This window comes from Magallana gigas, chromosome 7 (genome assembly GCF_963853765.1).
Source record: "Magallana gigas chromosome 7, xbMagGiga1.1, whole genome shotgun sequence".
NCBI lineage: Eukaryota > Metazoa > Mollusca > Bivalvia > Ostreida > Ostreidae > Magallana > Magallana gigas.
In genome coordinates, this window is record NC_088859.1 from 21,766,558 (window position 1) to 21,781,928 (window position 15,371).

Consider the following 15,371-nt stretch of genomic DNA (forward strand, 5'->3'; position numbering starts at 1 on the left):
TCAAACAGAAATTGAAGGACAAATGAAATTTTAGTCTATATCTCATTTACTTATATACTTGGAAGTTTGGTTTATATATTTGAAATGTTGTCTAAATCTTCCAAAAGCCTTGAGGGGAGGGTGTGTGGGCAGGTAAAAGTGGCATCGGAATTTAAGAGGGAGTCTGGATTATAATCTTACACAGATGTAAATACAAACTACGTTAGCCACTGCACCATTCTAATTCTTTAAACTCGTAAAGCTAATAAATAATATTATATTTAAAGGTCTCGAATAAACCCTCTCTATTCCACTTGCAATGTGAAGTGTACAATAAGAATTATTAATACGGAAAATATTTCACCATGCAGGTAGTCGATACCTTTATCAAATTCCTATCCTTAAAAGGCGTTGTAGAATATAAGACCTAAATACACGTGCAAGCATTCAGAATAAAGAACCTGGCTACATACCATAAATGAGTTTGGGAGCTGAAGAGCCTTTACCCGTCGCCATTGATATCAACGATTCCGAAAATCGTCAGAAATACGGATCCCAGCCCGAGTCAGACTTAACTAGAAAAGCACTGTCAACACCTGCATACCTACGTACCCTGATTAGATATACACCGTACTTATGAAAACAAATAATTGATATTAGTACAATCATGACTACCGTTGAGTACTGATGACTGTCCGATAACAAAGTGCATTGTTTACCTATCTGTTGGGTTACGGCGTCTTCCCCAATTGCCATGATTCTTTGACCTTTTCCACCAACAGTACACATCCACAGATCTATGTAAAAGTCCAATCAATACCCACTAGAACAATTAAGGAGTGGGGTGGTAATGGGAGAATTTAACAGTTTCACTTTCCTTTCTAATGCAACAGCGCAACACAGAAACAATTAATAGCAACACTCAATACAGTTTGCATTTATATCCCATCAAAACTCCCTATCAAATTCTGCAGTCAATTCAGTGACATGGAGGAAAACTACAACTGTACACAGGTAGCTGAGGTCATTACTTACAGGTATATTTACACCTGTAGGTAAGCCAATTACCAATTAACTTCCTCAGAACAAGTCTGAGCATAATGTGACAATAATTGCCCTCTTGTTAATTATTTAGTTCATTACCGCCTAATTGTTTCAACTCTACACTTGATTGCTTGTCTTTGATTAGAAAATTAAGTTTCAATTAGTCAATTTTCCTCAGAAATTTCAATTCAACTTCATTTTAGTGACTTGTTTCAATTCATCAATCTTGTTGATGTCTATAAAATTGATAAATTAAAAAATTTCAATTTAATAATAACATCATTTTTTTTCAAAAGAAATTTTGAATTAATAAATGTATGGTGCATGTTAAAACAATTAACATGTACATCAAAGTCACTTTTTTTCCACAAAAAAACCATAAAACAGTTCAAAACTCTCCGATAAAATATTTTCCTTTCTCTATTTACCTTATATTGCCGACTAGACTAAAAAAGATTGTTTATGATGTTGATCTTGGAAACCCAGCTATATGCTATATTCCCATTATCTCACCTGTTCTGCGCACGTAATATAACCGCATCCTGGCACAGCTCTTAGGCTGCTGCTCGGCAAGGCCAGTAAATAATATTGATCACAGCTAGCAGAACCACTTCTCTTATAATCAGCTGTTAATATTGTTCAACATTTACACCATATTTGAAGTTTTTTTTCCTCCTGCACTGGTTTGTATTACCGTGTACATACATACTAATTTAGCAGATTAATGGCTGCCCAAATCAATATTTGCCCGAGATTAGAATCACAGATAATGTGATTATACAGATGAAATGCTTATAAGGGCAGGTTGGAATTATTAAAAAAGAAAAACAAATGCCATTGTTAGTCAACATACACAACCAAAACAAAATCACAGCATGGAATTGACCATTGTATGCTCCACAATAATTTGTAGAATATGAATGGCAGTTAAATTTTCTGTCTCAAACAAATCACGCCACAAAGGAAGGAATATCTATATACGGTTCCTTGCCAAGTTCCTGTTTTATCTTGGGGTCATGCAAATCCGCAACACACACCCCTATATAAAGCCCATTGAGGACAGATATTTGGCATCCATTCTGAAACAATCTCTTCCATTCAGCTTGAAGATAAGTCGCTTCTGGATAGTTTCAGTATAGTACCTGGCCTTTTGTAATATATATAGGAAACCTAACACCCAGTAACTGGGAAACCCTGTACCATTATTCACTGTGTTTACAATCTCACAATGTAATCTTGTTTTTAAGTTCTTTCTCTTTCAGAATCAATAGAATAGATTTTTTTTCTCTTCATGCATGCATGCAAACAATACCTTTTTTCCATGATCATCAGACACCTTTGAAATTTTTCACACTGGAATGCAGGTTTTTTAATTCTAAACCAGGAAACTTTAAAAATAACTGACACCATTTTTAATTTCCATCAGGTATGCATTCATTTATGTTGGCACACCGTACCATGCAGTTATATAAAAATCAATACCTGTATATAAAATCCATCACGCCACATTGCTCACAAGTCACGCTATATACAACAGAGTCATAACTTTAAATATTAAAGATCATTCTAAAAACGTTTTTAAATCAAATAACCATTTACTGATTTTCTTTAATCTATAATTCTGTTTAAAAATTGGCTAAAAATTTCGGATGAGATAAATTTCTAACCTGTTCAACAAGATTCCCGATGTTGAATGTGTTAAAGTAAGAAAATGTCCTCCTTATTTCTACTCCCACTTTGATTATTCTAGAACCCCCGGTCAGTAATGACCCATCTCCCCATAATGTCCTGGCTACTTTGTGTAGAGACTTACTTAGAATACAATAAAACTGTTGTACATGAAGTGAAGTGATGGTCTACCAAGTTCTTTCACTATTACAGAATAAGTTCGCCTTATCTAATGTTTAAACACTTAGCCTTTTGGCCTACAGTAAAAATACCCAAAGGAGTTCAAACAAGTATACATTGATTTAATCAGGATTGTTGGACAATTAACACACACAATGGTATCATGAAAGGGATCAGACAAGGTTGTCCCCTTTCTGTTTGTTTCTTAGGTGACATTACAACATTTTTGGTTCACTTATCACTTTTCATTACAACAATTACATAGCCATTTAACAATATTTTTGTCTGACTTATGTAATTTCAAATTCCTTTGGACACCACTGTAAGCTAGCAGATTAAATTTCTGCTTGAATTGAAAGCAACAACCCATTCATTTTTATATCCTTGTATCTAAAATTTCTCTTTCAGTTTCGAATTTAAATGGAACTGAGAAAAATGCACAAGTGATCTTGTCAAAAAGCCCAGTGGTACATGTTTATATAGTCAAAAGCATCTAAATCTGTACAAAACAGGTATAGTGTATTATTTCATAATTAATGCTAAAGATATGTATACATATGCCTCTAGGAATGGATATTTGAATGGTCTAAGTGTCATTTTCCACACAGAAATAAACTGAATGCTATAGAGAGATCAACTTTCATGAAAAAGAAAGATAAATAAAAGAAAATCATGAAATCTGAAACTAACCTGTCAGGGTTAAAGATTGATTGCGATATTCTCCCAGCCTTTTACATAAACTAATAACGAACCCAAAATACGTCAGACCCACTACCAGGAAATGAAAATTCCCTCACAAAACCTGAAATCTTCTTTACAATTGTCCTACCTCAAGGTGACAATAGCAAGACAAGACATGGGTTCATGTCATCCGCAGACTTAACAATCAACAGATTCTTCAAATCGGGGGAACAGGTAAACAGCTTTACCTGTGGCTTGTATTAACGAACATGAATAAACCTGAACCCGCCTCTGAATACATTAATTGTGCAAGCTATATAAAGTTCAATTACTCTCTCTGTCACATCAGGCTGGATTTAAAGGGAACCTGCCAATCCCTGTGTCTCTAAATCAAACTAGATCATGTGTAGAAATGCCAGAGTTATCTTTCTTAAATTGTTAAAACTTGTAAGCAAGTACCAGTAGCATAAGAGGACCGGATGGTTGCAGCCATTTTTTAGACTATTTTAATCTCCTTTTGACAAAGATTTTTGTATAATAAAGGAAATTCTTCAAATTTGAATCAAAATATTTGAATTTTTTTGTTTACTAATATATAGTTTATTGTTAAAAAAAAAAAAGGAAAGCAATTTGTTCACCATCCAGCCTCCCCAAAGTTAGCTGCATCTTACCCTCTGTGACCTGGACGGTGGAGAACTCTGTGATGCCCCTCCTCTTCACAATGGACTGGCTGAGCACTGCCTTCCTCTCCCCGTCCACCTTCTGCAGGTGTTCGTCTGACATCTCCTTCGACGTTGACCGGATGGTCATCTTGGGCGGCTGGTTCACAATCTCAGAGAACTGCTGGGCCTTTTTCACAAAAGTCTTGGAATCACTGAGGGGCACCTCTGTAACGTAGGAAGAATGAATGGAGGGCTGGGGTGCCTGGCTGGGAGTAAATTCAACCTTTGCCTGGTTGCTTATCTCAATTTCCTCCTCTATCTCGACCTTCTCTTCTTCCTCCTTTGTTGAGGATTCAACCTTTGGTTGACTTTCTGTCACTGTGACCTTGACTGGCTCGAGCGTGTCTGAGATGTCCTTGACATCCTCCAGAGTGCTGCTGAGGCTGACCTGGTTGGAGCTGCCCATGTCCTCGAAGGCCGAGTCTGTCTGGGAGGTGGGGGACTGGACGCTGGTGTTGCTGTGGGACAGGAGCTGGATATCACCTGAGTCTTCCTCCTCGTCCATCAGACTCAGGGGGATGTGGTCGGTCTTGTCATCCCCTAATAATAATCAATTAATGATATAAATTATGCAATGAATTTTACTTAAAATCATTTATAATAATAATAATAATAATCAATTCAAAAAATTGCTTATGTACTTATTTGTACAGATTAGAGATTATTTTTTAATTTTAATCATTGTTGTTTATATAATTATTCTAAAAAAATTTTAACACAGAAAGTAATAATCGTTTGTCTTTGTTGACAAAAATCATAACCCTAGCTATTTTGTTATATATGCACAGACAACCATCAAATTATCATGAGTGTAATCTTTGTATTAAAATTCAAAATATATATAAATGCATTTTACATTCTATGCTAGATATGCAATTAAATTTAATACAGAGGTTTGGTTCATTTACCTGGAGTATAAGAGCCATTCTGATTCAGAAGATCTGATAAATCAGAGTCAGCGTCTGATTCCACCTCAAACTCCTTTTCTTCTTTCAACGAGACAATAATCTCCTCTGGTTTTCCATCAACTTCAACAGACATCTTCACAGGATTGGAAACTTCAGATGAATTGTCTTTGAAACTGTTCTCACTGAACCCAAGCTGTTCAGCTGTCTCCTGCTTCGACTCTTCCGCAGGTTTAACAATTTCCTCCTTTACAACAGAAGGGGAACTCTCTGTGATTTTGACTTCCTGTGCAACCACTACAGCTTCCTCTCCGATGGAAGCGGTGTCTGGTTGTTTCGGTAGGAGTGGTGGCGGAGCAGATATCGGCAGATCCGGAGGAATGGAGTCTATGCTACAGAGAGATACCGTGTCCGGATTGGGAATTTCAATATGTCCTTTCACAAAAGTCACAACTTTGGTATCTGTTTCCTTTTCTTCCTCTTCGGAAACTTCTGGAAGGATTTCAATCACTTTCACATCTAAATGATTCACAATGATATCCTCCTGATTTTCCTTATGGTCAGAGGTCACAATCTCTTCTGCTGGCTCAGTTTCTATCACATTTCCAATTGGCCTACTCACTGGTTCAGAGTCAGATTGAGATGGTGAAAAAGTAGCTGGTTCCTCTGGAATTATATCAGATGACTTGACTACTGGAGAACAAGAGTCATTAGATGCTACTGCAGACACAAAAACTTCCTCAACTGCTGAGGATTGTGGTTGAGTCTCCTGCTTTTCTTGGTCATACAGGAAGGAAGACCTTGGAGACTTTGGGCCGTTGCCTTCTAAGACTTCAGGAGATGAGGGCTCTTCCCCACTGCTGGATTTCTTTCCTCTAGGAGGTCTCTCTGGATTTCCCGCTCCAGAAAGTACCGGGATTCTAGACTCTTTTCCAGGAGTGCAAGGTGGAGGTGGAGCACGAGTCTTCTTTGAAGAGGCAAGGTGAGTCGGACTTGTAGATGTTTTGGATTTTGGCGGAGTGCTGGACTTCGGTGACGCAGTCTCAGGTTTATCCTTCTTGATAGGTGAGGATAGAGGTACTTCTGGCGCCCTGGCTTTCTCGGTTCTGTTATCGAGATTTAGAGACCTGCGGTTCAAACGCTTCTCCCTTGCTGCTTCAATCTCATCAGTTTTCCTTGTATCAAATGCATAACTCCTGCGTTTGGCTGTGCTATCTTTTTCTGCAGAACTCTTGGATCGGCGTGGGAATTTGTGCTTCTCTTTCTGTTCCTCTTCCTCCTTTTCCTTTTTCCTTGCTAGATAGTCAGATGGATTCCTCTGGAAATAGAAATTTACATGCCAAAATAAGAATTCTATGCTTTAAAACAGGTGGTAATTAAACAATAGTTGATCTGACAGATCACATTTTATAAGGATGCAGCTTACAAAATTGTACAAATTCAGCATGGTTTCACACAAATTTATCTCAGCTGAAACACAAATAAACAGAGTAATGTCACACAAAGTCTCTCTGTGATCAATGTTTTTATTTGAAGGGGAAAAATCCATCTTACACAAAGAAACAGTTTTTAGCTGGCCACATGTTACCAAGCCATCAGATGCAAATATGAAAAGACAGTGAGGAAAAACACATCTTAGCGTGTGATACTTAGGTTCCCTTTACCAAGATAATACACCTGAACAAAAAAAAAAAAAAAATGTATTCAATCTGCCACTTTTACCTGTCAAAGTTACAATGAGCAGCAAGTTAAAAGAATTCTGAGATTTATTTTGCAGCTAAACGTAAATTGCATTCAGTCTTTTCTTTGGGCTGTTGTGACATAACTTGTTCAATACACAGTAGGAATGTGCCTATTGATTTGGGGCGCTTTCTTTACATTGGTATAATAAAACCGACCAGCATTAGGTTGGGTCAACATACCTGGGTAACAAGAATTTCATTATGCATGTACCTGGCAATATAATAGTTCTCCCAAAAGTCCTGATAAGACTTGTCTTTTTTTTTTCTTTTTACAAGTCTACAGAATATAATACTACACTTACAATACAGTAGTACCAGAGTTTTGGGCATGCAGGTGTAATTTTTTGAATTGTTCATTATTAAAAATAATATACGCATTTGTGAACTTGGCAGCGGCATTTAAACATTTTGAAAAATATCTCAACAAAAAGAACTACATTAGCATTCAATATCCAGAATGTTAACCAGCTCAAAAGACACAATACTCAAAGTTAATCAAGTATAATTGCTAAACATTCTACAAAAGAAGTAATTTCATTACACTTACAAATCCACTGCTATGTATATCCTGAGAGCAAAAAGCAATCCGACAAAATTCAGATCCGGTTCTACCTACAGTCGGCTATCTACCTGTGACAGTGAATATACGAGGAGCTCTCCAAATTTATGATCTGGCAGGAATTCAGGGTGGATTGACACATTAAACAATCAATACTTTTGCAATAGAGCCATTTCCTTCTTGAATTTAAAAATCTAGGGGAGGCAACTCAAACTTTCAAAAAAGGGACGTACACTACAAATTATGACCGAGTTGGCTGCAGTCGCAAAGTTGTTCCACACAAGGTGTGCCAGGAACAGAAAACAACAATATCTTTAAAGTTTTTGTAATCTAAGGATAAGGGGTGAAATTTAAAGACAAATTTTCAAAGAAAAGGACTTGAATCTTTTAACATGAAAGATAAATATTGAAAGCTCAAGAGAGCGATATGTACATACTTACAGATTCATAGACAGAAAAGCAGAATAGAGAATGAATCTCGGTGATTATGAGGGACAGAGATAATAACAGGACTATTAATATACATGTCAATAGGTGCTACAATCCCTGTAAAGCCTCATAACCCGGGGTGCACGGTGATGGAGCACGCATCAATCACTGGTCGTCTGCCCCTTGTCAATCCGACGACAAATCATTTGATTACCGCTGTATGATTAGTCAACATCAAAGCCCAGATCATACCTCATTACTTGTACCAATAAAGACCGCCGACGATAATTAAAAATATTATTATTGATAGGTTATTGTCGAAAAACAATAAGTTTATTGTTGAATGACAGAAACAGTCATTTATGTTGGGATTTCAGTGAATAAGAACTATTTATGTTTCTAATTACATGGAAATTTGTTAATTATAGGGTAAAACACACTTCAAGACTTCTAATTTTGCTATGAATGTGTACTAAATTCAACATACACAACATTTTAAAACTTTGGGTTTTTTTCCCTCTTAGAATCTTTTTTACATCCTAGTTATAATGATAGTTTATCTAAAATTATAATGAAAACTGACACTCCCTCAAACTCTCTTTAAAAATTTAGTGAAGAATGTGATTTAATTGTTTAAAAACAGTTCTATATATGTATCCCCAGTACAAAGTAACCCAATCAAGCAAATCTCCCTCAAGACGTTTAACCCTAAATTTCCATTAAACCCTCGATCAATTCTGTAATACACATTCTACGCCCCGCTAAACTAAGCAATCAAATTCCTTACACTAGTCATTTGATATTCCGAAACTATGCCACACTCTGAATAAAACCGTTTGTTTAGTTTTTTTTTAAAATTAGGTCAACAAACATTGGCCATCTGGTGAAAAGTTTCTTAATTTGGTCAAAACTACTTCAAGTATTGTAATCTTACAAATCATACTCAAAGTCTGACATGAAAATTACATGAAAGTCTTTTTCCAGTAAGTTAATTCAAAATTAATTCACTGATATCAAATTGATAAGAATAAAAGTATGAACTGCAATACACTTTTAACTTTATGATAATAGTAACGTAGAATCCAGCTTAAAGAAGATTACCTTTTTGAAGATTAAGAGTCATAAAATTTTAAACATTCAAGAGATTTATATCGGCTCAAAAAAATGTTACCTTTAATTTAGCGAGTCCTTTCAGTACTGATAAAGCCATTTTCGGAATTAAAATTCAATTATAAAAACATTCAAAACAATTGAATACACAATTCCACACCGAAAAAAAAATATTCATCAAATATGGAAGTCCTAAAAACTGCTGCTTTGATCTTAAAGTCAAAGACACTCCAAAGGACCGAGAATCGTGCCCCAAAATTCAACTTCTCTCGGTTAAGTCACTCAAGCATGGAGCATTTGCCAAGCATTGTATAGTTATTGTTGTTGTATAGTTTAGATTGTTGACACTTCATGGAGCAATAAGGCCAGGGTAGATGTTACTTTCCACAACAACTGTGGCATGTACAGCACTCGCGGACAGGATTTTTCAGTGAAATGGACGACACATAAATCCAGAGGTAATTATAATCCAAGTCCAACTGACCAATGGTCAAGTCTGCAAGAACTTTGCAACTGACCCGTTGTCGGAGTACTTTAATATCACCATGCAACTGAATACTGTCCAACGCGACAACACTATCGACATATGATACATCAAACATTTCATTTTTATTTAGCTTAGTATGACAGGTGCTTGGTCATTCTGTAATGGATGACAATTTCATTCCTATTCCTAAAATTACCACAGATTTCTAAATGTCAAGATTTTCATTACCTTTTAACATGGCAGCAAAAAACCCTCTTTGGCTTTTACAGCATTACAAGGCCCCTTACCAGTGGTCCATTTGTGTCACCTCACAGGTGTAGAATTTACAAGCCCACTAAATCAAATTTCTTTTTACAACTGCTCCAAATACATATTTATTTACTGAGAATTATAATGAAGTCAATTCTGATTTGATGAAGAACCAACTCCAAAAGCATTTCATACCCAACAATAACAATCAAATTCAAATCTCTGTCGCAACAAAACTCTACGCATATTTTTACATAAACTAAATACTTTTAAATGATGAATTACTTTTTTTGTTTGTTGACATATGAGGATTAATTACAAAGTAACACAGAACGTCTTTATTGTATATAAGGCAATAAAAACGCTATTAAGTTTGAAGCTACCATTTCATGTAATAAAAGCATGTCGACATTCAATCAAATAGAGTCTGGCTAATTTCATAGTAGTGAATCAAAATCATAATGAGCTAGCTAGCTCTTCTTTTGCAAATGCACTTTGATCTCATGATAACATGTAACAAAACACCCTGAGAATATGCCTGCGCTATGCATTATAAAAAAAAAACCTCTCAGCTTAAAAACACAATACATGTATTGCACAAAGTTCAGAAGAAACATGACAACAATATGAAGCAAACAGTCAATAATTTGATGTTGACTTTTACGGAGAGTACAGATCGAGGAGCCAGAGGATAAAAGCAGATGACAGAAGATAAATATATGTTATAAAAAAGCATCTTAATTAATTAAAGGTAATATAAGCAAAAAATGCATCTAATATTCTAAAAACTTATTAACCTGAAATGAAGCTTACAAACCTTTAAATAATCGTACCTGTTGTTAAGAAATTAGTATCCCAGCTGATTGAAAAGTAAGGAAGTACGTGTATTATAATCACAAACAAATTAACACACCTTGTCACACAAGATCAAGCTGTAAAACATGTGTTATAGTTCAACAGAACAACAAATTCCCATTTGTCAGACAAGTTGTGTATAAGCTTGGAAGAACACATGCATTCGGATATCAGGTGTGAAGAAGAAAGTTCAATCACAGAATACAGCCATCAGGATCATAGGTAGATATTTTACAGTAAAGATCGCAGGTGGGTGTTTTACAGTCAAGATAGAAGGAAAATATTTTACAGCCAGGTCCTGAGAGACATTGTTAACTTTTCTAACATTGCGAGATGAGTTAATATGAATGCTGAACAGAAAATTTTATATCCATTAGCATGCAATTATTTTGTCCAAATTTGTGAACATATCAAAGAGCAATAAATGGCATTTTCCTTTGAATTTCACTACATGTAAAGGCATTCGACTGCAATTGATAAAAGCATTAAAAATTCCTCAATGAAACCATTAAAAAGAGTTTACACACCCAAAAACTAAACCCACTGAGGTGGGCACACCCTGTTAGATCTGCTTAATGCATCAAAGATCTACAAGGTAAGAGCATTATGTACTTCGCATGCAAAACTCCAGACAAATAACAGCCTTAAAATCACAGCATCCCAAAGCACCTGAATCTGTGATTCAGAGCTAACACAAAGTCAGAAATTCTTTTATATACAAACCCAGTGTTGTATCTTCAAACCAAAGGGGAAAAAAGAACCAAAACTATATTATTATTTAATGACTAAAAAGTCAGACAATCAAAATGCAGCAGTTCTATACAATTTTCAAATCCCAAATTCTCTGATTGAAAGAAATCTTAAAAATGCTATTAAATATACCCTGACAGGAATTTTGCTTTTCCTTTTGGTTTCCAGCCCTAATTCAGAATGCCCAACTTCCATCATTCTCTCTGACAGTGCAAACCTTTGACCATCTGCATACAGAATTCCTCCCTGAGATCACAGAGTTGTCACTCAGTATTTCTTGATTCCTCAAAAAGTCTTTGGCCTCCGTCCAGTTCCAAGATAAGGCAAGATTTCAATAACAGTTTATCCAAAAGAACAAATATAAATCATGCCTCTTCAGATAATCCTGCATTTGCCGATCACTGATCGTAATAGTAGCACGTCTCTCTTCAATGACTTTGTATATCACCCACCCCAGAGGACCGAATTTTTTTCAAGTAAGGATTGGTGCAAAACACTTGTTAGCTGAATTTAAAGGCTTTATGGAACAACAATATTTTCGTTCATATGAACATATGTGGTTATTGAACATAAGTTTGTAGATAAAGAGAAGTAATGTGACACCCTATTGATTGGTAGTCTCATAACATCTCTGATACTGTAGTGTTGATAAATTGAAGATTTTCAAAATTGCTTTTCCATGTCATTAACTTGTACTTTATTCAACCAGCACATGAATAAAAACTCTCTCCTCTTTTGAAATCTTTCTTTTTTTTCTTCATGTGAATCAGAGTGAGGCGATTCCATTCAGGATCTCTTGAGGATTTTCAGTCAATTTGAATATGCTTGTTTGGTCATAACACTGGATTATGGGCTTCAACAGTTTCAATACACTGCAGACCTTTCATAAGGTGGCGACTTGAGTATTTCCAGTTTGATACGACTTACCTTCCAATTACTATAGCAAACACTTTGCTGATCTAGACTGTGCATGCGTGTAAGTGAAAAGCGTAGAGTGTTTGTCAAACATTCAATCAAAACTTATTATGATCACGTACAATTCCATACCTCAGCTAGATTGAATGATTTGCTAATCTTAAATTCTTGACCTGCATTTCCAAAGAGTTTTAATGAAGTTTTTAGAGTCATGCATGCAATCACTGCTTGCAATGAAATGAGGACACAGTATCAGAACGTTTAGAATGGGCCTAGGATTCCAAAGATTCTGTAATACAGGTTGTTATGAAAAACCTGACTGATTTTGTAAAAATCCCCCAATAATGATTGATAACCCTGAGATAAGGTAAACAACGATGATAATATACCGGTACTCATTCCTGAGTTGGAAAGCTTCTACTGGACTGGGTACTTCTGCTTTATATGAAAAAAGCCATATTAGATTTTAACAACATGGTGTCTCAAACTGAACAAGCATGATCGAGCTCAATATTGTTGCCTTAAGTAGAACATAGAGATTTAATTTTTTTCTCCTTATTAAAAAGACTGGGTCAGTCAGTAAGATATTAGATAACGTTTTTTGTCAAGAGGACATAAACTTAATTCACTGTATCCTTTTACATACCATGCAAGAGGTCCCTATACATAGCAAATTTAAAAGTGTCAAATCTAAAATTCACCAGCTCAGGCAAACTTGAGAACACATTCAGCAAATACATGAATAAAATATTTAAATACATGTATCTGATATTCACTTAAAATATGCATTTTAAGGTTTCAGTTTCAACTCAGAACAGGATGTACATTAAATTATCTCATTTCAGTGCATTGAGAATTAAAGAAACCACATGTTTTAGTTTCTCTTTCATGCAGAAAAGCCGATATATGACACCAAGATTCTTGTCAGTCTCTTAAATTCTGCATGTTTGATGCAATTCCGAATTCACTAAATTTGTTGACATCATGCTAGGATGTCATTCATTTCACTTGACTTAATTTTTACTGTAACTTCACACCATGACAAAAAAAAATCCTATGTTGTCTATAAGTATACCGGAAGGTATGTAAAATTAAAATGACACCAAAATCATTCAACTGCAGGAACTATAAAACAAATAGAAAAAATATACATATTTCTGAAGGAAACTTGCTAAAACTGTTAAAAAGTTTCAAAGTTTGAGTAAAATGATGAAAATAAAATGGAAAAACAAGTTTGCGTTTGAATGTGTACATACCAAGCTCTGCCTAGCAAGTCCATACACAGGAGAGAATGAAAGTGAGGCAAGATTAGTACAAAAGTTATTGAATATGCTCCAGCCAACTTGGGTCTTTACTCAATAAAATTAAATGCTTGACACAATGGGGAGAATAATATATGCAAAGACTATAATTCCATTTTTCCTTTGTGTGTTTTAAAAGCCAAAGAGGTGCCATTGTCTGTGTAATTGTTTGCAAACCTTCCAATCACCAGAAACTCTGTATAATGCTTGCCCTGCCTCGACATGAACTCCATGCCAAATTTGGTCAAAATCTGTGCAACCCAAATATGTGATCATAATGGCTTTTTGAGAAAATCTTTATCTTTGTACTGATCCCTTCTTAGCTTTGGTGAAGCTATAACACCTACAATTACAACTTTGTGACTGGCCAAAGACGAAGGAATGAATGGATACACATACTTTTTTTTTAACAATACACAACAGGCTTAAAAAGACAAGATCAGAAGAACCTTGGGTAAGAAAAACCCCCATCAGATAAACTCTAAGATCATAACTTCACAATGCAAAGAATTGTCATTCCTACTATAAATGTGTCTCTGTTGCGAATATGCGCAAACTCAGGTTGACAATTTCCCACAAATATCAGAACAAAAGCAACACAATATAGCATTTCGGAGTCATAACATGTAATATTTTTTGACGATGCAACTGCAATGATAATATACACTTTAAAAAATTCATCTCAAGTTCATTTTAAAAGGGGAAAAACTATTACAATATGTTCAAAATAAATGTAAGGTCAAAATGGGGGATTCATAAATCACAAAAAAAGATTGCCAGGGATATCTCGATCCGTACATGAGAATAGATCTGTTAAATCTGACGACGGCTATATCAAGTGTTGCCATGAGCAGACAGAGTATTGTGTTCTGTCCCATGGTAGAAATTAAGACTTGATAAGATGTCCATTCTGTTCCTTTAACATCAAAGCTTAGATTTTCTTTTATTCTATGGATGCCGGTTGCAAGGTGAAAACTCCCATCATGTTTGAGTTAAATACCTGTTTACCTTTCATTATTTAACATAACAAAATTAAATGGATATGATATAACAAAACAAATTAACTGCATTGCATAATTAAAAGTGACTTACAATGTACATAGACAAATGTGTAAATACTTGGAATTTCTCTACAATGATAAATATTAAAATGGAGAATTAATAAAAATGTTAAATCATGATTATACGGTATATTCTTGAATGCCCTTTTGTATTTTTTGTTCTCGGGTTTCAATTAGAATGTATTTATGTGACTTAATTAAACCACATTGAGACTACCGGTATGTCCTTCTTGTATTAATCATTATCATTTGTTTTATGCTGTCTGCTCAACCTCTTGTATTTAAACAAATTTAGAGGGATAGAGGAAGTTACTAGCTTACTAGTTGAGTCAGAATCAAACCAGAAATCTTAAAATAACTCCAGAATTATAAACATCATATGATGTGAATTCTCATCCAAAATATGTTAAAAACTATCAAAGATGAATGAGAATTTTTAAAACCTAAGAGACTGTCTAAAGTACTTTATCCAGGTAAAGGATTTTTCATGCATCTATTCTTGAAGGAAATAAAACCCTGATTAGCTACAAGCTATTTGCAGTGATCACTTTAATCTTTAGAAGTATATTTTTGTAATTAACCAAAAAATCTATCACCTCTATTTATTTTTCTGCTTTTTGCCTGCAGGTAAATCATAAGGATTAAGATAAGGATTATTGTACATGCACATTTTTAATAACTGTAACCTATAAAAATGAAATACATTGTAGCACAGTATTGAAGCAATATCATTA

General features: G+C 35.0%; 1 protein-coding gene across 1 annotated transcript in view; it reads right to left on the reverse strand.

The window, feature by feature from the left end:
• The window catches only part of LOC105339079 (microtubule-associated protein futsch), a 51,949-nt gene that overhangs the window by 11,956 nt on the left and 24,622 nt on the right, over window positions 1-15,371 (reverse strand). Inside the window, exons 14-15 of the mRNA XM_034458542.2 lie at window positions 5,183-6,497; window positions 4,224-4,814 (exon numbers count right to left, since the gene is read on the reverse strand). Coding sequence (XP_034314433.2) covers window positions 4,224-4,814; window positions 5,183-6,497 — 1,906 coding nt within the window. The remainder of the gene's footprint in view (window positions 1-4,223; window positions 4,815-5,182; window positions 6,498-15,371) is intronic.